Consider the following 25444-nt stretch of genomic DNA (forward strand, 5'->3'; position numbering starts at 1 on the left):
CTCTACTATTCACAAGCTCAGCCACATGCAGGATTAGCATATATTTTGTTGATAAGTCACAAATTCTTTATATAGGCTACAGTTGGTGTCTCAAGAAGGTATTGACAAAATGGCATAAGATCAAATCAGTGCACATTCCATAAATACAATACATGCTTCGCGACAACAGAGCTGCATTTTAGGCAGCGCTGATATTTTTGATTATATATAGATTTTATATATAGACTTGTCCTACAGACACAGTCTGCATTGATTGGTATTGTGAGACAATCCTAAGCATCTATCCATGTTGATTCTAGAAAAATAAAAAATCATGAATAGAATGTCATTTTTTTAACATTATATACTTCAGACGACAGCAATTATGTAATTCCGTCACGGCTGTAGGTCATAAGTAAACAATACGATTATATATGTATTATAATGTTTTATGTTGTCATAAGGACTAGAGCCTTGAAGGTGATGATAATGATGATGATGATAATGATGATGATGATGATGATGATTATTATTATTAGTAGTAGTAGTAGTAGTACAATTTTGGGGTGTAAGAGTGGGAAAACATTCATGTTTCAGCATGTGGACTTAACTTGATCAACTGAAATATGAGGGGTAAAAATTCCTGGCATTGCCCTTTAACTATAACCACAGCAAGCACGAGATCTCGCGATATTTTTATATAACCTCAGCTCTGTTTACGTTAGTTGCTTCCTCCTTTTACACAACGCTTTAAAGCAGAGTCGCGTCCTCTCCACTCGTCTCGTTTGCGCGCTGTCGTGTTCTGTACACCTGCAGCTTGAAAAGCAGGCTAAGTATCGACAGGAGATGGATATTCTGACAGTGTTACCGTCCAGTTTTGGATATGTCATATTTACTTACCTCTACAGCTGGATAATGCTGGGCTATCTCGCGGTCAAGGTTGGGGCTGCCAGAAAGAAGTACGATGTTAAGGTAGTTAAAATTTTACTTAAGAGGAAAATATTGAAAAAAGTTAGAATTGGACGCTCAAAATTGTTTAAAGGTCACTTTACTGTGTTTCTTGCTCTTTTGCATGATTAACGTTTGCTTTACTTTGCAGTATCCCACTATGTACAGTGATAAGGAACAGGTATTCAACTGCATCCAGAGAGCACATCAGAACACCCTGGAGGTTTACCCTCAATGGCTTGTTTTCCAGACCATTGCAGCTCTTGTCTATCCAGTATGTATCATTTTTATACACTTAATTATACACAACCATAATTTCTCTGTGTTGTCTTTAGTCTTTTGCTGTACTTTTTGGGCATAGAAGTGAATATTAATGTCCACAAAAATTGTTACAACTCATCATGTCAAACGTGTGGGAGGGGCAAACATTCCTCATGACCTTTGGCATGAATCACCAGATAACAGTCAAGGCTAAAAAACAGTGTCACAATGATTAAGCACATTTTCATTAAACTAAATCACCCTTGTTCTCTCCCATTGACTCTGATTCTGTGTTTATATACTCAGCTATCAGCATCTGTGCTGGGGGCTATTTGGGTGACCAGCAGGTTGTCCTACGCCTGGGGCTACTACACTGGAGGTAAGACTGACACTGGTTTAGTGGAAGTGAGGACGCACTTGAACTCAATTTACCCACAAAAAAGATTTTATATACATTTCAAGGTTGAATAAATTTATAATACAGACCAATGTAGCATCAGAGTACTATGTGTATATTTGGAAATATTATTGCAGTATATTATGATGTGGAGTTATATCAGGATAGAGCCTTTTTAGGAATAACACACACTTCTGAAAATATAATAGTTTGTTCCTAGTTGTTTGCTTTGTAATGATCACTGTATAAAGGTAACAGTCAAACCTATCACTGCACTGCTGATAAATAGACAATATATTTACTCTCATACTCAGCAGTATAATAGGACCATATCATTGATGCATAATAAGATACCATTTTTGTAATTTTGAAGAAAAGGCAGCATAACACTGTAGCATTAGGTGTGTAAAGGCTAAAGTTCAGGTGTCACAGAGGTTACAGAACAGTGATTTTCTGAACTTTTTTTTTTTTTTTGGCTCTTCTTTATTGCTAGTTTTGTCAATAATTTACACAAGATATGGACATGTGTATCATAGGTTATGAATGAACGGTTATGCAGCTAATACATTCATAAATGAGTTTTATGTGTTAAAAAGTAAATTACAGTAATTGCTGAAGTTAAATGGTGATAAAACAAGTAATTCACTTTCATGTATTAGCTACAAAATATTAGACGATTAAAATTTTAAAATCAAATGTCCCTCGTGAACAAAATTTGTATTCACTGTTCATACTTAATTGTATTAATAAGTTTCAAATAATTCTGCCTTGGTTTAAGTTTGCATTATGCTTTTTTATGTTTTTATTCCAGATCCAGCCAAGAGGATGAATGGTGCCTATGGCTACATTGGATACTTTGGAGTCATCATCCTTTCCATATCTGTAGCCTTGCAATTGCTTGGAGTTTTTTAAGATCATCTTGTATTTGCCCATCTGGCTGAAGTGTTTACTCATTTATACTGGCTCGCATGGTACTTTGAAATGTAGACTATCAACTATAAAGTAGCTGTACAGCTTGTTGAACTACTAATTTCAAATTATGATGCACAACATAATATTTTATGGACCACTAACTTAATAGTTGATGTCTTTTTTTTTGCAATATTGATTGTGAATGTATATTCAATGTAATCAACAACAATAAAATACATGTTGACTGGTGATACAGCCCCAAGTGTAATCTCTATAGCAGTGGGTACAAACTGCCACAAGGAATGGTGAGATAAAACTGAAGAGTCTTCAGATGAGGAAAATAAGGAAAAATCATACTTAGGCTTCACGAAGTTATGTTTATTTTTATGTTTCCATTTTATTCTTGAGAATTAGTGTATTTTTTTCTTATTATTTTTCTATCAATGTACAGTGTTCAAATAAAACAATGGAAAATAAGTCTGTCTTTGGTTGAATAGGTCACAACTGGTAGATGTGTGCAACCAGTGACAGTTTGTCCCAAGCAGACTATTCGCTGCTTCTTTCCAAACGGTCACGAATCAAAAAGGATTGGAACCCCTGTTCTGTTATACCCTGATCACAGTTGCAAGGATTATAGAGTGTAAATAATAAAGGGTCAGCAGCAGGCATGAATGCCCCATGTGACTCACACATGATGTCTCTGTCACTAATCCCCCAAATGCCTCCAAGCCAATCTGTAGATCATCCTAACAGAAAATGTAATGAAAATGTTCTGATGACTGTCTCAGGAAAGTTGCTTCCACTGAGATAACCAAAGTGTAAACTTTTTTTTTTTAAATAATAAATGAATAAATAAACACCACTTTTTACATATGTTGCTGCTTTCTCTGCCACCACGAACATCCCTGAACCCCTATTTAAAGTATTTCCATGTTTATTGTTTGAGTCCAGCATTTGTTGCAGTTTGCAATATCTTCATAAGTAACTTTACTTGTGCTATACTTATGCAAAGTTGTAAAGTTTGGCGAGCATTTTTAACATTTGCGCAGATATTCAGAATTCCATGCTGAAATATTGTATTAAACTAGAAAAAGCGTGTTCATGTGTGTTGTTTTATATTTCACTTTTAGTATGAACTGTTTACAGCATGATTTTACTCCCTTCTTGTACGCTGTTTTATGGTTAACGATGTTAAAAATCCCTACAACCCATATATAGCTACCACTTCTTGACTCGTCCATAACCATTTTGTCCCACGACACCTGAAGGCACCAACATCAACAGCGTCTCAGAGGTTCACTTCATCAAATGGGTGTGGGGTGAACTGCGCATGTGCATGACCGAGCTCTTTCGGAAGCAAAGTCGAGCTTAACCAGGGGGTGCACATCAAAAACCGAAAATATAAGGTAACAGTTCCCTTTTAAAATGACATTGTGTTAGAGCAACGCCACCGAGGTGTATGTTTTTCCTCGATAACACCGTTGTCGTTTGAGTTGTGTTATTATTTTCAGCGACTTCGTAGCGAGAAGGAACCTTCAAGGAAATGATAGCTAGTGCCAAAGCGATGAACAAAAGAGCCCGACGACACTCTGGTGTTTTTTGACCTGCTTTATAAATAAACGGCGTGTTTCCACTGTTTTGAGGCGGATACGTCGACAGCCTTGTTGTCGAGTAGATGTCACTGATCATTTGCGGTTGAATATCTCGCTGTTGTTGGTCTGTGTGGGAGTCAGGAAGCTGAGCATCATCCTTACTGTACAGCGATTGCGCACAAAGATATTCATTGTTTGTGAATTCCGATATAAGTTTTTTTTTTTTTTGGTGGATATTGTATTTGGCTGTTACATGTTGGTCAGTATATATAATGGACGCATGTGTTGTCGAGATGACGGAGTTTTTCTATAAGTTTCTAATGTTATTTTCACTTTTGTCATTGTTCGACCTGACGCTGTTTTCCCAGAGTCATGTCAGGATTTCTGGACGGGATCCGGTGCGGAGACTGTGAGTGCAATGTGGACTGGGGTGAAAGAAGAAACACCATCGCATCTATAGCTGCTGGAGTCCTGGTATGTCACTTATTTCCCCAGCTAGGGCATACACACTGTATGTAGCCTTGCCTCTAGTTGCAATTTATTATGCACAGCTGTGAATTCCTGTTTAAGAGTTATATATTACACATTCTCATTAAAACTTTACATGTCACCATAATGGTCATTGAGATCCTCAGGCTTACTTTGCATCCTGTTTCGTTGCAGTTCTTCACCGGTTGGTGGATCATCATCGATGCAGCAGTGAAATATCCTGATGAGGGACAGTTTCATCACGCTTATCACACTTGTGGAGTCATTGCCACGGTGGCTTTTCTCATGTAAATATGACATGACTTTGCAAACTATTCCTGTTTCATGAAATATTGAATCCTTGATTTTGACAAAAATCATTCTCATCACAAGGTCCACTTACTTGGTGTTTCTGAAGCTTTCAGCTGTCTGTAGCTCAGTTGTCATCTCATGTTTATGTTGTCACATGACGTCAGTATGGAATTTCGGTCACATAATAACAGTTGTTATGGGGTGAGATTGTTAACACTGTCTCTGAACTGTCTGTTCAAAGATGGCCTCCTTAATCTTTTTCCAACCATCCACTGACTCCTTGTTGATGACTTTGAACCCTTCCCAGTCGATGCGGTGACTAGTTTACGTCTAGTGTCCACAGAACAAAGTCACATGACCAAAATTCCATCTTTAGGTCATGTGATAACAACTAAACCATATCCATGACAACTGAGAATATCCGTTCGCTTAGGAAGACCACAAGATGTGGCTGACAGCTTCTAAAACAGCTTCTGTAGCTTATCATATGTTTGTATTTAAAGTTTCTTCTTTCTTTGATTCATCTAGGATAAATGCTGTGTCAAATGGCCAAGTGAGAGGAGACAGCTACAGCGAAGGCTGCATGGGACAGACAGGTGTGTATGATAGGAAACATATGGTGAACTACTGGATATTATGAGTTAAATTCCCCACAAACATTTAATTTTCTCCATTTCCCATTTCTTTACTGGCTAACTGAATATTTTGATACTGTTACATCCGGTTGCAGTACTTACAGTATGTCTTAATTTCAGACTGTATGTATGACCATTACAACATTTAGTACAGGCTGTAAAACACAAACCTTTAAAGATCCCCTCCAGACACGTAAAAATACTCTTTGTGCGTAAATGATCATTTGTGTCTAATTCGGTTTTTCGACAAAAAAGTTAAAAATTCTTAAAATAACATCTTCTCCTTGTCCCTCATTGAAAATCCAAAATCTATGAATATGCACATATTTTTCTTTTCAAAAGTTTAACTGCTGGACACAAGATGTCTTCAGCTTCACTGAAAAGTCCTTTCTCAGTGTATGTGCGCTGAAGGCTCCATGTTTCCACATTACATTCTTATAAGCTGCATATTGGACCACTATTGGCTCCAAACTGGTTGCGATGACACAAATCCTGCTTGTACATACACGTCTTAATCTCAGATTTACGGTGAGCACAGAGAAACTTTCCCCCTTCAGTAGATGAGTGTGGAAACAGCTTTCTAGTGTTCAACTCTGCACATACATAATTCTGCACAGTGAAGCTCAACCATCCAAGCGAAGTAACAATAATAAAAACTTGCGGTTGAGTGGAGGTGAACCTTTAAGAAGTGCTGTGTGGAGTCACCCAGTAACCCGCCCTTTCTTATCTTTGTTTGCAGGCGCTCGTGTCTGGCTCTTCATTGGCTTCATGCTGGCTTTTGGCTCCCTCATTGCCTCCATGTGGATTCTGTTTGGAGGATTTGTAGTGCCTCGTAAGTCCTGTTTGTCTGCTTTCAACTTGCACCTACTGTATAGTTTTTGCGGTGTGACAACGAGAGGCTCTTACAGTGTTTTTTGAAAACTGTAGTGATCAAAGATAAGCCAATTTGATGCAGTAACTGAATATACATACTATGCTTGATAAAGTGAATCAAATTTGATATAGTTCTGGTGTGCTATTGTGCAAAATAATACATACTGCCTCATTATTTAAGCTCTGTCAACCTGTTGTCTTTTGCAGAGAAGCCTGTTGTGTACCCTGGTATTGCCATTTTCTTCCAAAATGCATTCATCTTCTTCGGGTAAGTTAATAGTCCTAAGCGGCGTCTTATTTCCAACCCTTGCTTACACTTCAGCACAGGTATTTTGCAAATTGTGTTGCTGACATTACCATCGTTTCTCCTGATTTAGGGGTTTGGTCTTCAAGTTTGGACGTACAGAAGATCTGTGGCAGTAATGGACTCTGTGTGTCTGTTTGTCCACTGTTAAACACTCTGCTTTCTATATTGTATGAGACAATATGCTTTAGTGGTTATCCACTTTATATAGAGACTTTTTTAGCTTTCAGATTAACACATTTAATTTATGTTGTTTGCTGTATAAAAAGGCTAAATCATATCTAAGCACAAATTTTCACAGATTCCTTGAAAGTTTGAATATTTTCAAATGTGGCACCTCTTTTAAGTGTCTGTTTGCACTCAGACTGCATAGCCATGTTGGTATAATGGTTTACAACTTGTGTATAACAAAATGTGTATTTTGGGAGCTATACTTCCCTGAACTGTCCACATTTCTTTTGGGTATACTGACTTCTATGACATCCTTTAATTTGACATTTATTTGTCTGTAGAGTGGAAATATCAAATTATCATGGTACAAAATATCATTGAGAGAAACGCATATTTCACATTACTGTACACACACATATTTACTGAATGTAATCATGTGGGACTGTTTGTATTCCTCTGAAATAACACTACATCAGGTTTAAAATGTTGCAGTGATCCAGATTTATTGTTAAAGGTTAATTAGCTTACACTGCTGACCTAAAGTCAACAAAGGTTTCACAACTGCAGGGTGTTATTTATGTACTGGAGATGTGTTTGACTGCAACACATCGATTTGCTCGTGTAACATCCATGGCAGCATTAAACAGAAACAAACGGAGCAGTAAATGAGTCTTATATTCCTCCACATCTCAACCTTGCTTTTTGTCCCAGTCTTGCACACATAAAAACATCTAATAACTACTTTGCATATACATGATATAAATGTATCGTATGGAATGTAATATATTGTATGAAATTATATACACTGACATGAATGAATGCAAAAAAAAGGTTTGTACTTCCAGGATCAGACTTGGTCTGTTTCTTTTTCCATCTTCTTACTTGCGCACTACAAGATGGGGAAACTGCAAAACAGAGATATTTTGTTCAGTGCTGTCTTATTCATTTGAAGAAAGGAAAAATTCCAAGTGCATTTCTGGTTATTATCCCTGTAGATAATTAGAATTAATAATATTTTTTACAGTACAGTGAATTATCTTCTGGTGGATGTTTTGTTTCCTTGTTAAAAAATTAATTTTGATCACCAACCTCCCAGAAAGCCTGATCATCAAAACATTTGTTGTCTTGAGGGGGTCTCCAGAAGTTCCACTTCAGCAGCAGCCCTTTGAATGGTGACATAAAAGTCATAAGTCAACCTGAGTAAAAGGTGTTTACATGCCGTAAAAAGAGGCAACTTCAGGTGACTCCTGGATTTCACAAAAATAATGAAAACTTAACATAAAATAAAAATGTACTGAATCTTGTGGTAATATTTCACTTTCGATTGCATTAAGTTACTACAGGATAATGCAAAAAAAAAACAATCTTCTTGTATGATTGTACAAATGTGCAGATAATCAAAACCTTACCAGTAATGATTCCTGTCAACAGACTCAGAGTTATGGTGATGAGGAGAGCAGAAATGTGAAACACAGCAAACCTGATTGCCCTGCAAATGAAAGACCAATTAATAATAATAATAATAATAATAATAATCATAATAATACAGTTAATTTGTACTGTACTTTTCATGCATAATGAAACTCAAAGTGCTACAGTATTAATAACATAGAACACACAACACAAAGAAAATAATAAGAGTTAAGATGAAAAGGCCTTCCTGAATACAAAGGTATTGTGAAAGACCATAATATTGTGTTACACCTTTAGTGTGTTTATGTGTTAATATGCATATGACATGATAGCACACTCTTACATTGTGTGGTTATCAGAGTCTATAAGCTGCAGGATGAGATGTGCCAGCCATCCCAGTAGACCAGGGAGCCCATATGTGCTCAGAACAGCACAGGTGTCATGGCACTGAAACGCGAGCAGCATGTGGATCTGGAAGATGAGAGGTTATGAGGAGTTGTGATGACTGGATTATTAAATCAAAGGGTTAAATGTCTTCATGTGGTGATCCAAACCTTGAGGTATCGGAATCCAATGGTTGATACAACAGCGGCAGTGAATCCGATTGTCATGGCCTGCCACGGTTGATGAACTGCTGATATGGAAACCCCGACAGCAACACCGCCAGCAAGGATACAAGACTGCATATGGATCTAATAGAGGAGTGAAGACATAAGCCCCATTGTAGATCAGATGTTGCTGGTATGAAGCACATTGATAAGATTTATTGGTGGTTGTCATGGTCTTAAAACAGGTATCAGTCCTTCTACTCCAGCCATTAGTGACTCTATACATGAAAGAGCATAATATTGTGCTAACATATTAAATGTCAGACGTACTGGGTTTAGTTTTCCCTTGGGACTGGTGAGCACAGACACAGCAGCTGCTGTTACAGCACTAACAGCCAGGGCCAGGTAGGTGTTGCACACTGCCCCTAGCTTCCTCCCAGGAATACGGTCATCCACAAGGACTGCGTTAAAACTGGGCCAAAACATCCACAGAAACACGGCCCCTGGAGAACAGAAACAACAGATAACAGGAGTAAGAGGTTTGCTCTCTTTCTCAGAGACGCTTCACCAAGGTGGATGCTTGCTTTGTACTCCCCCCTACAGCCCTGTTTAACAGTAACATCAGAAAGACAACACACCTAACATGGAGAATAATCCTGTTTTGCGGTCAAATGTCTCTTTCTCAAATTGCTGTTCTGATCCTCTCCGATACAGGATCCACGTCAGCGTGAGCCCAAAGAAGGCCCCAAAGATGTGAAGCAGCATGATGCTGTTCAGAAGCCGGACCTAGAATCAGGAAACATTATCATTAGCAAATTACCAACAAAAGCAGGATAATCATATTATTTACTTGAGTAGCGTGCACAGTGTGTGTGTGTGTACAGTGTGGTGTGAATTTTTTTGTCTTGAAGGGTGTTAAAAGTTGCTCACCTTCAGCAGAGTCTGGAGGAGCCATTGATTCAGGACAAACCCTGACACCTCCAGCAGGGCGATGAGGATGAGGTGGACAGGGTTGGTCTTCCCCACCACAGTTCCAATTGCAATGAGTGCAGAAGATGCACACATCTCAGCAACCACCAAGCTATGTATAGTATATAATATATAATAATATATATGTAAGTATATAATATATATATTATATATATATATATAATAAAAGTTAGGAGTGAAAAGATATCCTACAATATTATGTTCCTAATATTTTCACATTTAACTGATGTTTTAAGTTACCTTTGTTCCATCATGTAACTTTATCTTTTGCTATATGCCATACACACATACTGTATAAGGACAAATGGATCCAGAAGAGATCCGCTTATCAGAATTAAAACATGATCACTGTACCTTTTCAAATCTAGCCTGATCTTCCCTCTGTAATACCAGGACTCAATGCCGTTGAGTATAATTGCCAACTGGGTGGCCATGACAGCCACAAGGAGGTTGAACCCTGTGCCACTGAAGCCATACCGCACTAAAAAAGTGCATAAGAAGCCAAAACCTAGAATCACCATCACATTCACATCCTGGAATTCTGCAAAAGAGGAGAAGACTTAAAAACTGTCAGACACCTGAACCACAATACAGTCCTATATGATCTTATATACAGTCATTTTCTGCTGTATTTCAGCCCAGTTTTCATGAGACAATTTAACAAAGTCATCTGGTCCTAAAGTTTGAGCCAACTCTATGAGCTTATCAAGGGCCAACAGTAATAACTGCAGCCCCTCCCCAATACTCTTGGATTCTGTATTACTTTGTTTTGCTTTTTAAAGTTTCTATACGACGTTAGTTTAAACATAGTTTCTTCGTTAATGGGCTTTTCAGATGAAACTTGAAATGCTATACATTGTACCCTCACCATTCCCACTCCTAACTCACAACAAACTCACCTGGGTAAAAGTTGCTGAATGTAGTCCTATCTTTTTGTACGTTGTTTTCAATCTCAGTGCAAAAGGCATATATAACAATGAACCCTATCTGCAGGAAAAGCAGAAAAGGTGCCAAACGGGAGCGCAGACTTGGTGCGTACCGCGGAGCCATTGCAGATCTTTGCGTACTTCTCTTTCAACTGACGCATGTGTCGCCCTGGCCCTTTGAAAAGGGGCGCAACCGCAAGACCTTACCAAAGGCCCCATCTGAAAAATATCCCATGATGCACAAATACAGAATACGCATATTTGTATATTTTAGTGAGCCCGTTAGCTATTTTTTGTTTTTTGCCATATATACAAAAAAACGATAACAAAACTAACAACAACCAAAAAATAAAACAGGAAATTTGTCAACTGCTTATTCATGCCCTAAAAATATAAATTTACAGATTTCTTTTTAAATATTTGAAAATTCCTTTTATATTTCAGCTAAGAAAATGATCAAGGTCACTTCACCTTACATATTCTCGCTCTACTTTTATCCTTTTATTAATTAAGCCACTTTGTTATGGTCCAACAGACAATACTGAACAAACCAGCCACAGGTAAAGTTAATTATATTATAGGCAACTGCCAAAGACACCCTTTTGTCAAATACACGCTCACACTAGGCACATAATTTAACGTGGTAACCAAACATAGATGGCATACAAGGCCCTGGGGCAAGTATGTCAATGAACCACAGACAAAGGCTCTGATATAAATAACCTCGCAATGCTGGAATGGATGTTTTTGTATGTGGCACAAAAGGAATTTTTCCCAAAGACTGCATATTTTCAGTTCATAATAAACCAAAGGCAAAAAACCTCTAAGAAAAAAAACCCGCCTCTGTAATCAGTTGATTGGTCAAGCAGCGATGCCCGATTTGTCCACAAACAATCTGATTGGTTGAACGTCAACACGTCCCACACACAGCGGCCCTCATCTCTTCTCTCTCCCTTGTTTGTCTTTGGTGGAGGCGAGCTGAGCGACCGGACACGGTGCAACATTAATGGCCCATCTCTGTATCCGTCAAACAGAGAGGCCTCGACGGATAAGATTGGTTGGATATAAGGACCGTCTGACAACTAAAACACAGCGCGGTTCGGGCTTTATTGAGCCTGCGCTAACAGAAAAAGAGGAGGTTCCCGAATAGAGTCCTTTATTTATTTCTTTGTTTCCAGTGTGGGGGGGATAATAACAGCGACATACACCACAGGCACTTCATTTATTATCTTTGTCCGTATACACAAGAAAACTGGATAAGATTACAGTGGTTACTCGAAGGCCCAAGCCAAGAGGAGGAGGATGAAGCGGCGCAATGCGGACTGCAGCAAACTCCGACGGCCGTTAAAACGGAACCGAATCACCGAGGGTATATACGGCAGGTAACTTACATGCAGACTGGCTCCTCACGACAATAACGGGGGCACTGAATGCACATGTCCCGAAAGCTGCAGAACATGAAACTTTCCTGACGTTAACTGTTTATGTCAGTGCCCTGCCATGTTTTCGTTGTACATTAGCAGGTAGCTGTTAAGCTAGCTGTAGCGCTAGGCCCCAAAAACAGCCTGTTTTTGAACCATGTCACAAGGTCTCTTATAACAGCAACGTCCCCGTTTGAGAATGAGTTGTAGCGGATATTTGGATACTAATTAAACAACACGGACTATCTACCGTTTGCTCACGTCAGTTGTCAACTGCCAGCCGCGTTAAAATTAGCCGCTTTCCTTGTTAGCTAAGGTAACTTGAAGGAGCTAGCACCAGCAGCTTTGTCTGCTCATTGCCAACTTCACTACATGCGCCTTATTTATTCAGTAATGATATAGCTAATGTTAACCATCCACCAGTTAATAAGACAGCAGTCAGATTCGGTAGTGCTTCTGCTGCACTGTTCAGTTTGAACAACTTGGAAGTTGATTGGTTGTCCTTCCCAGCAACACCTGACAGGTCCGACCTCTCCGAGACTTTCTACTTATCTGACAAGACAAATGCTAAAGGCCACTAGTTACACATGTGGCATCTAGATCTACAGATGTGAGGCAGTCCTTGAATTATTGAACAGGTGCCCCATCACAAAACAGTCATGCTTTCGAGATCAAAGAGGAACAATCCCTGCTGTGTCACTTTCTGGGTCTCAGTGCTTTTAAATACAAAATAATGTCAGCTGCAATCCAATATATTCATCCCATTCAAGTGACATGGATCGTGAAACAGGAAAGACAGCAAATACATCATAACAACGTCCCCGGGTGTATGCACCTCCTCCACAACCCAACATGTTGTCATGTCCAAATTTTTAAAGCAGCGTCACCTAAGAACATATCAAGGTGCAGCCACAGACCTCTTACAGAATGCTTACACAAGTCTTTTACATGTTTTTGTATGTGTCCTGTACATACGCCCAGTTGCATTTCATAACATAAACCACTTCTACTGATCGCAGCACACACAGGCATCTAATCTATCAAACAGCCGCAAAAAGCACCAGATATACTATACATTTTACACTAGATTCACCTCCTACACATTCACAATAAAGCTGAATCTCTTTGTTCTAACATTATAATGATTTCCTATATATTGACTGTAGAAGATGAAGAGGAGGGCCATTCTTGTCAACACATCACATGGCCAATATGAAAAAACACTCTTGAAGGTTGTTGTGTGTATGTGCTCCATAACATATTGTGTCAATAGTTGTCCTCTCTCTCTTTTTTTTGTAGTACCTTCCTGTACCTGAAGTTCTTGGTGGTGTGGGCACTGGTGCTACTGGCAGACTTTGTACTGGAGTTCAGGTTTGAGTACCTCTGGCCATTCTGGCTCTTCATCCGGAGTGTGTACGACTCCTTTAGATACCAGGGGCTGGTGAGTGGCTATATCCTGTCATTAAATGTACCTTCATAAAGATAGAGAATGAGCAATGTCTTACAGATGGCTATCTCAGCATTTTGTTTTTTCCTGTTTGACACTCATCATGTGCTAGTTATCACATTTAGATTACATTGCCTTTTTGCAGGAGCTGTATCGCTTAAACGCCATGCAAATGAGAATGAGTTGACTCTAGCATGATAAGCCAGATTACTGTTTGTGAAACATGACTTGTTGGCCGTGTACATACATGCTTTACTGGGCTTTGTACAAGCACGTATGTGCATGAAAAAGAAGAACAGATAAAGTATCACTTTGACAGCAGTGTGTTTGAATGAAAGGAGATATGAGAACACATAGTGGTGCATCTTTGTGTCCAAAGTAATTCAATCCAAAATCAGACTGAAACTGAAATGAAGTCTTAATTCTGTAGGTCATTTGTCACAACTGAACTGTAAATGGTTGTTTGTAAAGTACAGACACACACACGGTAAGACAAACGTGTCTCTCACAGTACATGACCTTTCTTATCACTTCACCATGAGTCCAGTAAGTGAAACCAAAGAAAAAAACCAACTTGACGCTTATAGACTTAGGAAATGTCAGCTTTGATTCAAATATGTCACAGAGGGTTAGAGGAGAGATTGTTTGCTGACCAGCTGCAGGTGAACATGGATTATACCGTAACACACTTATTGCAGTGCTCTGATTTCTTGTCTTACCGGATTTCTCCCAACACATAATTTCTTGTGTGCATGTAAACATAATCAGTGATTTAGTTCATTAGCAAGAGGAAAAGAGAGTGTGGAGTAAAAGAGTCAGACCATATCCCTTCAGAAGCATAGAATAAAACAGAAGATGATTACGTTGATTCTTAGATGGCCAGACTCAAACAAAAAGAAGTATAAACTTCATGAGAACCCGGGAGGCAACAGAGGGCTGATCAACAGGAGAGAGCAGTTACAAATATCAGAGGTAGAGACTCATTATCCATTGTGCACCTGCTGCAGCAGAATATAAACACTGGGCGACCATAAACAAATTTCAGCTTTCAGCCAGTCTTCCGTCACCTCAGTTGAATTCTGTTAGACTCTCAAAATTGACAAGCTGAACTACAGATCTGATCAGACTTGCAGGTCATTAGTCTGTCTGTTATAATTTATGGTACATGCTGTCTAAATCTTGTATGCTAATGTTAGTCTATCATAGTTGTAGGTCCATTGTGTAGGTGTGTGTTTGTTTTGTGTGTCTGTGTCTCGCAGACATGCAGAAAGAGAGAACTGAAAATGTAATATTAGTGTAACCATTCTTGGCACAATTTTCAACCCTTGTCTCAACCATTTCCCTTTTTTTTCTTTTAAGGGAATGGTTCAAATTGAGATTTGATCTTAATCTGCATTTTTATGTTTAGCAATCATACATTCTGTTGACTTAATGTGCTTTTCATTTATCAGAGTTGAGTGTGAAATACTAACCAGGACAAGCAACCTGCATCTCTTTCTCCTGCATCTGTTGCTGTTTTATCATAGCCACCTCTAATCTCCCCCAACAGGCCTTCTCAGTATTCTTTGTGTGTGTGGCGTTTACCTCGGACATCATTTGCCTCCTCTTCATCCCAGTACAATGGCTGTTCTTTGCTGCCAGTACCTATGTATGGGTCCAGTATGTCTGGCACACAGGTAAGGCCCTCCTCTGTTTAGATGTCTTGATATTTGTTCATTTAAATTCTGCATTTGGGAAATGCTATTAATTTGACTAAAGATTTGCGAGAGACCCATAAATGGAGAACAAAAGCTACCTCGAGACCACGGCCTTTGTATCTAAGTTAGTTCTGCAAATGCAAACAAATGAAGGAAAGAAGGAAGAAGCTTTCTGTGTATTTACACTGTGGACCTAAAGTTGTAAATTGACCGAATTCTTACATGTAGAACTTGTACAGGTTTGAGTTGTTGTTCTTCCACTGCAACAGGGGAGAGTGTGAGAAGTGTTGCACAATGCCCATGCACATCGATGTTGATGTTATTTACAAATAGTTGGCTTGCTTCTTAGAATTTTGCGTGGTGTGTAAGTGAGCTGCACACCGCGGATTAGTTGTCAGTCTGATTTAGCGGTATCCTCCTGTGTTGACCAAAGGCCAGGTGTCAGATTGAAATCCTAGTGCCAGTTGGGGGAGGGAGGAACACAGTGTGGTCCCCAGTTGCTTTCTGAGCCATCCAACTTTACTCACCAGTGACATTCATACATCCATTGGTCATGGGAGTATTAATATCTCTTACCACTCTGCAGCCTGGTGGTGAAAGTGTCTGACTTAATTACAGCCAAGAAGACAATGGGTAATGTTCATATCCTTATCTCTCTGTCCTGAGGCACCTGGTTCAGTAATGGTGCGGCAGTGGGGAGATCACCACAGAAGTTTACTGTATGTGTGTGCGTGCAGATCTTAATTAATCAAGTCTAACGATCCCGCCATTGTCCGTGTTCTAAACCATTTGTATGGGACAGTTACATCATCTAGTGGGCACTTGGCCCAAGTCAGCAGTGTTTGTCTAAAAGCAGGTCTGGGTGTCCTCTGATATTTCTCCCTATACTAGTACCATACCTGAGTTTTAGTATAAATGATAAAATAATTCTCAGTTCAATACCTCTCTTTGCTAAGTAAATACATTTTCAGCAAAAAAAATTTTCTGTCATTTAGAAAAACAAGCTCATATGCATCGTTTTGACACTGAAAGACCTATAAGAACGTTGTCTGAATACAGCATACAGTTATGATTCAGGTAGTATCTCGAGAGAGACGTAAACAATGACTGAGCATTCTTGCCAACTTTTGCAGTTTTTGATACTCATTGCTATGGACACAATGTGGGTCTTACCTCCAGCACTGAGGTTTGATGATCAGTTCTAACACCTTCGTCCTGCTTTGTTTCCTCAGAGAGAGGCGTCTGTCTGCCCACCGTGTCTCTATGGATACTCTTTGTGTACATAGAGGCAGCCATCAGATTCAAAGACCTGAAGAACTTCCACGTGGACTTGTGTCGTCCTTTTGCTGCACACTGGTGAGGCCCTGTTCTGTGTTAAATAGAGGCAGTGGAACGCTGACGTATTTCGACTGAAACGCATGTTTCGGTTTAGTGTCTACTGTGAATGTGTCAGCATGGTGCAGAGGAACGATGTGGACTAAAGGCAGCATTATATGAATTAGTCTCCATCTTCAGTGTCACATGATTGGTTACATTGTGGGCCACATGCCTCTTTTTTTTGCTCATTTTCATGGTGAATCAGAGTAAATTCACTTAAATATGTCTGTTGTGCAAGTAGGAACTATAAATATGTATCTCTCCTTTAGCAAGAGCATCACTTGTATTTATGTTATGTTAGCCATTAGCTTTCAGAAAACAGTATTACATTTGGTTATTGGTCTATGTTAAAAAAGGCGCTGAAGTTTCCTTTTAATTCTTTCTAAACTCTCTTTGTTATTATGAAGAGAAATTATAAGCAGATAATTAGCATATTTATTAAAAAAAACCCTGAAATTGGCATTGCTTCTATAGTGTACGTTCATATACTGCATAAGGCTAAGCGAGGTCCACAACTTTAATCTAATGTGCTTTTAAGACCTTTGAGCTGGATTTGGATTTGGCTATGTTAACTTATAATATGTTGTGAGGTCAAGCTGTTTACATGTCTCCTTGATTGAATCAGTACTTTGTGATTTTGATCTATGACAAAAGAGTTTACTTCCTGTGTCCATCTCTGCAGCATTGGCTACCCAGTGGTCACGCTGGGCTTTGGCTTTAAGAGCTACGTAAGCTACAAGATGCGCCTCCGGAAGCAGAAGGAGGTGCAGAAGGAGAATGAGTTTTACATGCAGCTCCTGCAGCAGGCTCTGCCTCCAGAGCAACAGATGCTTCAGAGGCAAGAGCGAGAAGCAGAGGAAGGTAAGATTCATGTGCACATACATTCACATGAAGCACCTGGCTCAAGAAATCTGAGGTTCACGTACACTCTCTACCAGGACAGAACAATAAAATCACATTATGTCATTAATTTGACATTCACAACTCACAGTATAAAGATTTCTTCAAGTGTGCATAGTGTTATATTATTGCTCTCTATCAAACAAACAATGTTCATTACCATCTGGTTTGCTAGCTTGCCTCTGTGAGTCAGTGGTGACACACTCATGGATTGGGTATTTGAAAGATGTGCCAGTCATGCATCAGTCAAAACTGTAGTTGGAAACTGGAGCAGCAAGCAACAACAACAGTAATGTCTTCAGTGTGATACAGATGTGATATGGTCTTTTAAAGTCTTGTGTAGCATCGCTCCAATAATGCTCTTTGTGCAACTGATGTTGTACATGAAGGCCTGATTAGTACAGAGTACTGTGTCTTTGAATTGTGTCTTTGTTTGTGTAAAATTGGTTAAAATCATAATCATCTATAGCTTTGTTTTGTTCTTGAGAGGTTTTTCGTTGGACCTGGGGAGAAAGTTCTCAGCAGATTTTGGTGGGAATCCTTCAATTTGATGATGGAAAAATACAGACCCTAAAAACATAACTTTTATCAAGTTCTTGTTAGTTTGTCATGAATCAACGTTACTCGAACGTACACTTGCAGCACATGCTTTTCCTCCTCAGCCAAAGTCTGTGGTTGCAGGTGCACCTGGCTCATAGTTTAAACAAACCATGCACACAACGATCACAAGAGGCTCTGCTCGTTGGGTGTCATTAGGAAAAGATTTGAAAGGGGTTCTAGTTTTTCTTACAGATGGAGAAATTGATGGAAAATTGTCACTAGACAACCAATATGAAAAACACAATCAATCAATTGAGACACAACACAGCAGTGTGGTTGTGTTGTGCAGTTGTTTGGCCATTTCACACATTTCAGTGCTCATACTGGTTACAGTCATGTTTCAAATAGGATGTGGAGAGTTACACACTGGTCAAGAGAGGAAAGAGAACTTTGTGAGATTTTCTTTAAGATGAAGTCTTGTGGCAGTTCTATATATTTCATATACCATATGTATCTCTTTCACTTCCCTCTTTGTTCATACAGCAGCAGCAGCAGCAGCTAAAGGAATATCTGAAGTGGACACACCCCCAGTGTCACAGAATGGCGCGCCTGCCAATAAAAAGACATCGGCACCACTGCCGGAGCTAGAGTATAGAGAAAAAGGGAAAGAGGGAAAGGGTGGCGGGGAGGCTAAAAAGCAGCACAACAGCAACAGCATCCTGCCGTCATCAGTGGACTCTAAACTCCAGGAGATGGAGTATATGGAGAACCATATGAACAACAAGAGACTGACCACAGAGCTGGGCAGCACAGAGAACCTGTTGCTTAAAGAGGACAACAATTCCTCCTGCTCCTCCTCTTCCTCCTCCTCCTCCAAAAACTACAAAAATGCTAGCAGCAATGCCGCAACACTCAACTCCTCGCCCCGCGGCCATAGTGCTACCAACGGCAGCGTGCCCTCCTCTAACTCATCCTCCTCTTCCACGGCGAAGAACGAGAAGAAGCACAAGTTAGCAGTGAAGGGGACATCGGGTGGCTCCCACAGGGATCCCACAGACAACTGTATCCCCAACAACCAGCTGAGCAAGCCAGAAGCACTTGTTAGGTAAGAGACACATGCACAGACCTGTATGTACTCATTAAACCTCAAGTACATTACAGTTGTGGCATGATATATGTTTTTTTTTTGTTTTGTTTTTCTTGCTTCACTTGCTGCCATACTTTGGCTCTTTGACTGGCTGCTGTTTTATTTTATGCTTCACTCAAAAACTATGTGTTTCCAGTTTTTTTATGGATTGCACCAGTTAGTTTTAACAGCTGGTGTACCTGGAAGAAACAAATGACCAGAAATGTATCATGCCAAAACAGATCATCACAAAAATGGCCAAATCTGCCCCTATTCCGCTGATCAGCTGATCAACTTCTGACCTCCCTAGTTAAGGCCATCCATGATGGAAAAAAACTGCACAAAGCAAACAGATGGTCATGGTTGAGTCTCATGTGGTTTTTATGTATTTTATGAGTCATTTCCCAGGGGTAAAAGTAGGTTTAGTGTTGGGTTGATGATGGCAGATAATTTGGCATAATGTGCAGTGTATCATTTTCTTAGCGCCCCCCTGTGTGTGTGTGTGTGTGTCTAATTTTAGCAGCGGTTTACATTTTGCAATCCCAATTTTTGTCGCAGATTTTTCTCTGTACCTCACAGATGGCAGCAGATAAAACAAGAGAAATTTAAAACAATATCTGTAGCATCAAATTAGATTCTTTCTCAGGAATTATGCTGAAAGTTTGACTACGGCAGATAATATTTCTTTCCTCAGAGTAGGATATTAGAAACTGCTGTGAAGCTTCACTTTCTGCTCCTGTAAGAATTAGTTACATCACCACACACCCAGAAGCATAAATGCTTAGTTTTCTTTGTTAGGCTGTGTATTTGACTGATTTAAAAGACTTAGGTTAGTCTTTATTTTATTTTTAAGTCTAAATAAATGAATGTGAACATGCCTCGGCTTGGCTCCAATAATAATTTAGGCAGTGCTTTGCTGAAGAAGCTGTTTGCTACCATGTTCTGGGCATGTGCATAATCTATGGTTTGGACTTTCAGGCTACAACATCTGGAATGATGTATTCATAACTATATACATGTAAGGCTGGGCGATATGGACAGAATCAAGATATTCATGACCAAACACCTCTATGGGTATTGCAACAATATTGTAGAGACAACTATTGGTGCTTTCACAAAATATTTACACAATGAGATTTTTGATAAATGATCATGAGTAATGTGGATATAATGACTAAGTGGATAAATGCAAATAATAGAACAGCTGGAACAGTCTGGTAAGTTCAGAAACTTACATCACTGTAATGCAGCCTTTAAAACCAGGAAAAGGCAACACTCATGCCATATCACAATATCCAAAATAAGACCATATCTAGTCTCATATCATGATATCGATATAATATCGATATATTGCCCAGCCCTATATACATGTAACTGTTTTTTCTATTTTTTAGTTTAGTTTTAATGTCATATAAGTAGCATGTCAAGGTGTCTCTCTGTTCTTGCTCACCCGGGATAGATTGGAGCAGGACGTTAAGAAGTTAAAGGCGGACCTGCAGGCTAGCCGGCAGGTGGAGCAGGACCTGCGCAGCCAGATTGGCTCGCTGGGCAGCGCTGAGCGCTCTGTACGCACTGAGCTGGGCCAACTGCGCCAGGAGAACGAGCTGCTGCAGAACAAGTGAGTGGCTCTACTTTCCAGTAGGTCGGAGAAAGGTCAGACTCGTGATCTTTTTGGTTTCGGATCATTACAAGCTTAGGGGTATTGGGGTGCTGTCATGTCATGTGTCAGTGTAAACAAACAGTCAGGAAAGAGCAGCTGTCAGCAGAAAACCATCACATCAACACTGCAAAACAAGTTTACATTTACAAGTTAATTTCTGCTCAGGAAATCTATGCATATTTTTCAATCTATCTGCAGTTTCACTTTCATTCAAAACAATAAGCACAGTTAAGAAATACTGATCCTTCCACCCGTTATTTCCTGTTTGCTAATGTGCTGTTTTATGATATGTATGTGTGTGCTCTTGTAGGCTCCATAATGCTGTGCAGGCAAAGCAAAAGGACAAACAGGCAGTGGGCCAACTGGAGAAGAGGCTCAAAGCAGAGCAGGAGGCTCGTGCCAACGCCGAGAAACAGCTCGCAGATGAAAAGAAGCGCAAGAAGCTAGAGGAGGCCACAGCAGCCAGAGCAGTAGCACTAGCAGCAGCATCCAGGTGAGATAACATCTGATATTTGAAATGTAGTGTTCAAGTATTTTACCAGAATGGATTGTTATACTCCTGACTTATTGTTTGTTTCTTCATTTATTTTAGTTTTTACTTTTTGTTTGTTTGTTTACTTATTGTGTGTTTATGATTTGTTATTGCCATCAAAATAAATTCACTTAATTTCTTTTCCCAGAGGGGAGTGCACAGACACGCTGCGGCGGCGGATAACTGAATTAGAAACAGAGTGTAAGAAACTAACAATGGACAACAAGCTCAAGGAGGACCAGATCCGAGAGCTTGACTTGAAAGTTCAGGTAAGGATTTGTTTTATGAATTTAAAATTCATGATTTTAAAAAATTGTCTACACTTTAAAAAAAATTCTTGTGTTTGAGTGAAGAAAATAAACTATTTTGTTCATAATCCTGAGAATTCCTACAGAAGCCAAATTTTGTGTGCATCCCACAATCCGCTAATGGGTGTTCAAGTCTAGTGAAAAGAGTATAAAATCTGTACATACTCAACTTGAATGGCAACAGAGAGGATGTATGTGCTAAATGAATTTGCAACTCACATCTGTTATGGAAGTTGTTCAGCATCTGTTGGGGAAAATGGAAATATCAGCCAATATTTATGTCAGACAGCATTCACACTGCTCACTGAGCCGTTTACAAAACATGAAATTTTGCCAAAGCATCCGGTCAAGAGACGTGACCCTGACTGTATATCTCTTCTCCCTCGTCTTTAAGGAGCTTCATAAATACAAGGAGAATGAAAAAGACACAGAGGTGCTGATGTCAGCGCTGTCAGCCATGCAAGACAAGACCCAGCACCTGGAGAACAGCCTGAGCGCAGAGACCAGGATCAAACTGGACCTCTTCTCTGCGCTGGGAGACGCCAAAAGACAGCTGGAGATTGCACAAGGTCAGTCCGATTCACAAAATATTTATTCACACACGAGACTCGGAATACGAACTCTCAAAAGTTACCTCGTTCTTTATGACTGACTCGTTGATGTCGGCCCGTTTTCAGGTCAGATCCTGCAGAAGGAACAGGAGATAAAAGATCTGAAGCAGAAGATAGCTGAAGTGATGGCCGTCATGCCAAGCATCTCCTACACAGCTGACACCAGCAGCATGACCCCCGTGGCCCCCCACTACTCCTCCAAGTTCATGGACACCAATCCCTCCGGCCTAGACCCCAACGCCTCCGTTTACCAGCCACTCAAAAAGTGAACGCTTCGTCCCGTCCCTCCATCCATCCTCCCATCATTTTTATTTCCCCTGCAGGCTCACCACCTTCCAATCTGCTCGGCATGTCTGCGGCTGAGAACGTTGTTTTTTTTTCTTGGGGTTTTTTTTGTTTTCTCCTCGCCAGGTCAGAAGGATGTTGTATTGTGTGACTGTATTTGTTGTAGTTAAAACAAAAGACAAAAAAAAAAAACTTAAACGGACATCACATGTCAACTAGGAAGTCCCGGTTGTTTTTGGGTTTTTTTTTTTCTTCTCATAAGTGTCTAGTGAAACCTCACAGATTCGGGTATGTATCTTCATCTCAAGGGTGTTGCTCTCCCTTTCCCACCACCACTGCAACTACCTGCAACCAGTTACCTGCTCTTTTGGTCCTGGGGAATAACTGCTTTATTATTTAAGTTGATTTTTTCCCTCCTAAAATTGGAAAACAGTTCTCCTTTATCTGTCATACAGCCCGACTTGGATCCCAATTTATTTGACAGATTGTTTTTCTCCCAAGGTAGTATGGCAACTTCTGTAAAACCAGAGGAATGTAGTGCAAAGTTAGCACAGCCTCTCGCCCTTGTTGTATTTAATTTATTCTTTTAATCTACAATCAGACACCAAATTAACCCTGCTCTCAGCTGCTTCGGGGTTTGGTGGCAAATTGTTCTTTTTAAAAATGTATCATGTGGTTCTATTTGTTTGCTCTTGAAGAGTCAAGTGTTGATTACAAGTTGGAAAAGATCTTTTGATGTTAGCAGAAGCAGACCTTGAAAATCTGTAAAGTATGAATGAAACCCAGGCAGCACCAGTGAAAACAGCAGTTTGGTAACCCCCCCCCCTCCTCCCCCCGCCCCCTGCTTTGAAGAAAGAGTGCAGAAAAAGAAGCCTGTGTTAAAAGTGTACAGTTCGTCTTCTTCTGCAGTCTTTCATCAGTTGTCATGATCACAGTGCCTTGAGTGAGGACATAGAGTGAGTTTCATAATGAGATACAACCCACCCCTTCTGAATGAGTTGCAAAGCATCTGGCTAAGCTGGAAAGGATAAGAATTTGACCCCCACCCTGTAAATTGGAACAAAGTTGCCCTCGGATGCTGATTTGGCTTTCGGACTCCCTACTGATTTCCCCTCTGGTGGGGAAGCTGATCCATCATGTGCAGGCGAGGGCAGCTTTGTCCCTTATACATGTCACATTTAACAGATACACCGGACAGCACCAAATCCAAGACTTGGTCATTCTGTCCTTTTTTCTTTATAACCTATTTGCCAATTGGTCAGTAAGTTGAGATGATGTTAGCCACCACAGAGTCTACTGCACACAGGTTTCCGGCTCATCACATGTCCGCTCATCTCTACTGCTGTTTAAACTCCAAATCCCTCAGTTTAGCTGCTGCCACCTCTTCTTCTTTTTTTTCTTTCTGAATTTAAAGTTGCACTGTAGGAAACAGATGCTGTTTGAAAGGGAAACATTTGTAAAGATGGACTGTGCAATGTAAACAAGAGACAAAGCTTCGGAATGCCAACTCTAATATCGCATTCAAAATAATTGTATTTAATTGATCCTCCACTTCAGTTCATGTGCCAAGAATGGAATGCTTGTTTCTCTAGTAATGTGATCAAGAATGTACTGCAAATACATTGGCCGACATGTTTTGTCAGATATCCAGTTTAATATCTCTTAATGGAAGTTTCTGTAAAGCAGGAAGAGAAAGTGGTCACCTGTTTGAAGTAGACTGTGTAGTTAAAAGTAAGGGACTAGAAAATCCAATTTCTTTTTGTGAATGTTACAGTATTTGCAACTGTCGGGCAAAGTGGCTGTTAAAAGTTTTCTTTATTCCTGTTTCTGGTATTATTGTTATTTTCCTGCAGGGAGAAAATCGCTTGAGTCCGATGTGGTTCCACCATCATCTGAAATGGTCATTGTTGTGCGTGTGGTTTTCACCTACTGTATATGGAGAAGCTTTTTTTTGCTCGATTGCTGTCATCGGCTCCTGGGGAAAAAAAAAATGTTGTGAAAATTACAGTTTAGCCAGTTGTTTGGTCAACTGATTGTTGAAAGTATAGAAAAGTGTTTTGGTTTTGTTTTTTGTTTTCTATGCCCACAGTCACTGCTCTGTTTCTCCCCAGGTCTGACCTTGGCTGCGCTCTCGCTCTGTGAGGTTTACAAGGAATAAACATTTTTTTTCTTGCAAATTGACTTTCTGTTTGTTACTTTGACCATGTGTACAGAAATTTCAAAGCAACTTGTCAGCTTTGATTAGCATGCATAATTGATGTATGGCATCATATGTCATTTGATTTTTGTTGTAATCATATTGAAGAAACATTTTTTCTCTGACTGAGCTCTAATGCAATACATAGTTACAGTAATTTAAATATATAAGGCAAGTAAAACACTATAAAGAATGAGTTCTATTATAAAATTTAAAATGTGCAAAATTTAAAACTTGATAATATTAACTGCCATATGCTGTATTTGAGCCTCACAAGATGTATTATCATCTTTCTGCCACTGGGAGGCAGTATCTATCTGTATGTTGCAGGTTACAGGAGATTATCTCTGTCTACGCAGACTCTGGTTATTAACTGTCAGGATCCGCTAATTCCCTCTTTTCACGACTGCAAAATCCCATTCAGCTTTGACAAAAGGAACTTATAATGATTTATTCATATCTACTACTAATCACAGCTAGTCAAAACATGGTGATAACCAACGGTTATCCCACAACGCTATCTGGAAGCTCTAGTAGAGCGGCATTAGATTTGGTAGGTAAATGAATTTGACCCTGTATGACAGGGGGAATGCTAGTCTTTTATGTTAAAACTG

General features: G+C 39.7%; 4 protein-coding genes across 5 annotated transcripts; 3 read left to right on the forward strand and 1 right to left on the reverse strand.

The window, feature by feature from the left end:
- The first annotated feature begins 698 nt into the window (after positions 1-698).
- Positions 699-2748, forward strand: mgst3b (microsomal glutathione S-transferase 3b). The gene is made up of 4 exons (XM_067613579.1): positions 699-951; positions 1079-1201; positions 1495-1567; positions 2397-2748. Exons 1-4 carry the CDS (start codon positions 826-828, stop codon positions 2495-2497), a joined length of 423 nt encoding a protein of 140 aa, XP_067469680.1. The 5' UTR covers positions 699-825; the 3' UTR covers positions 2498-2748.
- Positions 2749-3789: 1041 nt separating this feature from the next.
- On the forward strand, positions 3790-7510 carry tmem50a (transmembrane protein 50A). Its single transcript, XM_067613577.1, has 7 exons — positions 3790-3903; positions 4458-4563; positions 4753-4865; positions 5398-5465; positions 6244-6336; positions 6585-6645; positions 6755-7510. The coding sequence occupies exons 2-7, from the start codon at positions 4462-4464 to the stop codon at positions 6798-6800; spliced, it is 483 nt and encodes a 160-aa protein (XP_067469678.1). The 5' UTR covers positions 3790-3903; positions 4458-4461; the 3' UTR covers positions 6801-7510.
- rhd (Rh blood group, D antigen) lies at positions 7101-11013 on the reverse strand. The gene is made up of 10 exons (XM_067613572.1): positions 10703-11013; positions 10158-10344; positions 9744-9894; positions 9452-9599; positions 9144-9316; positions 8820-8957; positions 8609-8736; positions 8262-8341; positions 7942-8015; positions 7101-7757 (listed from the first exon to the last, which is right to left on the reverse strand). The coding sequence occupies exons 1-10, from the start codon at positions 10851-10853 to the stop codon at positions 7731-7733; spliced, it is 1257 nt and encodes a 418-aa protein (XP_067469673.1). The 5' UTR covers positions 10854-11013; the 3' UTR covers positions 7101-7730.
- A 672-nt stretch (positions 11014-11685) lies between these two features.
- maco1b (macoilin 1b) lies at positions 11686-24810 on the forward strand. 2 transcript variants are annotated; one of them, XM_067613571.1, is made up of 11 exons: positions 11686-12111; positions 13450-13591; positions 15147-15273; positions 16527-16650; positions 17354-17532; positions 18658-19216; positions 20697-20855; positions 21208-21390; positions 21578-21698; positions 22132-22306; positions 22415-24810. In XM_067613571.1, the coding sequence occupies exons 1-11, from the start codon at positions 12032-12034 to the stop codon at positions 22615-22617; spliced, it is 2052 nt and encodes a 683-aa protein (XP_067469672.1). In that variant the 5' UTR covers positions 11686-12031; the 3' UTR covers positions 22618-24810. The 2 variants fall into 2 exon arrangements, with proteins under 2 accessions (XP_067469672.1, XP_067469671.1); XM_067613570.1 differs by having other exon boundaries at positions 11687-12111; positions 18655-19216.
- The last annotated feature ends 634 nt before the right edge of the window (positions 24811-25444 follow it).

The sequence above is a fragment of the Thunnus thynnus genome, chromosome 16 (assembly GCF_963924715.1).
Source record: "Thunnus thynnus chromosome 16, fThuThy2.1, whole genome shotgun sequence".
NCBI classification, from domain to species: domain Eukaryota; kingdom Metazoa; phylum Chordata; class Actinopteri; order Scombriformes; family Scombridae; genus Thunnus; species Thunnus thynnus.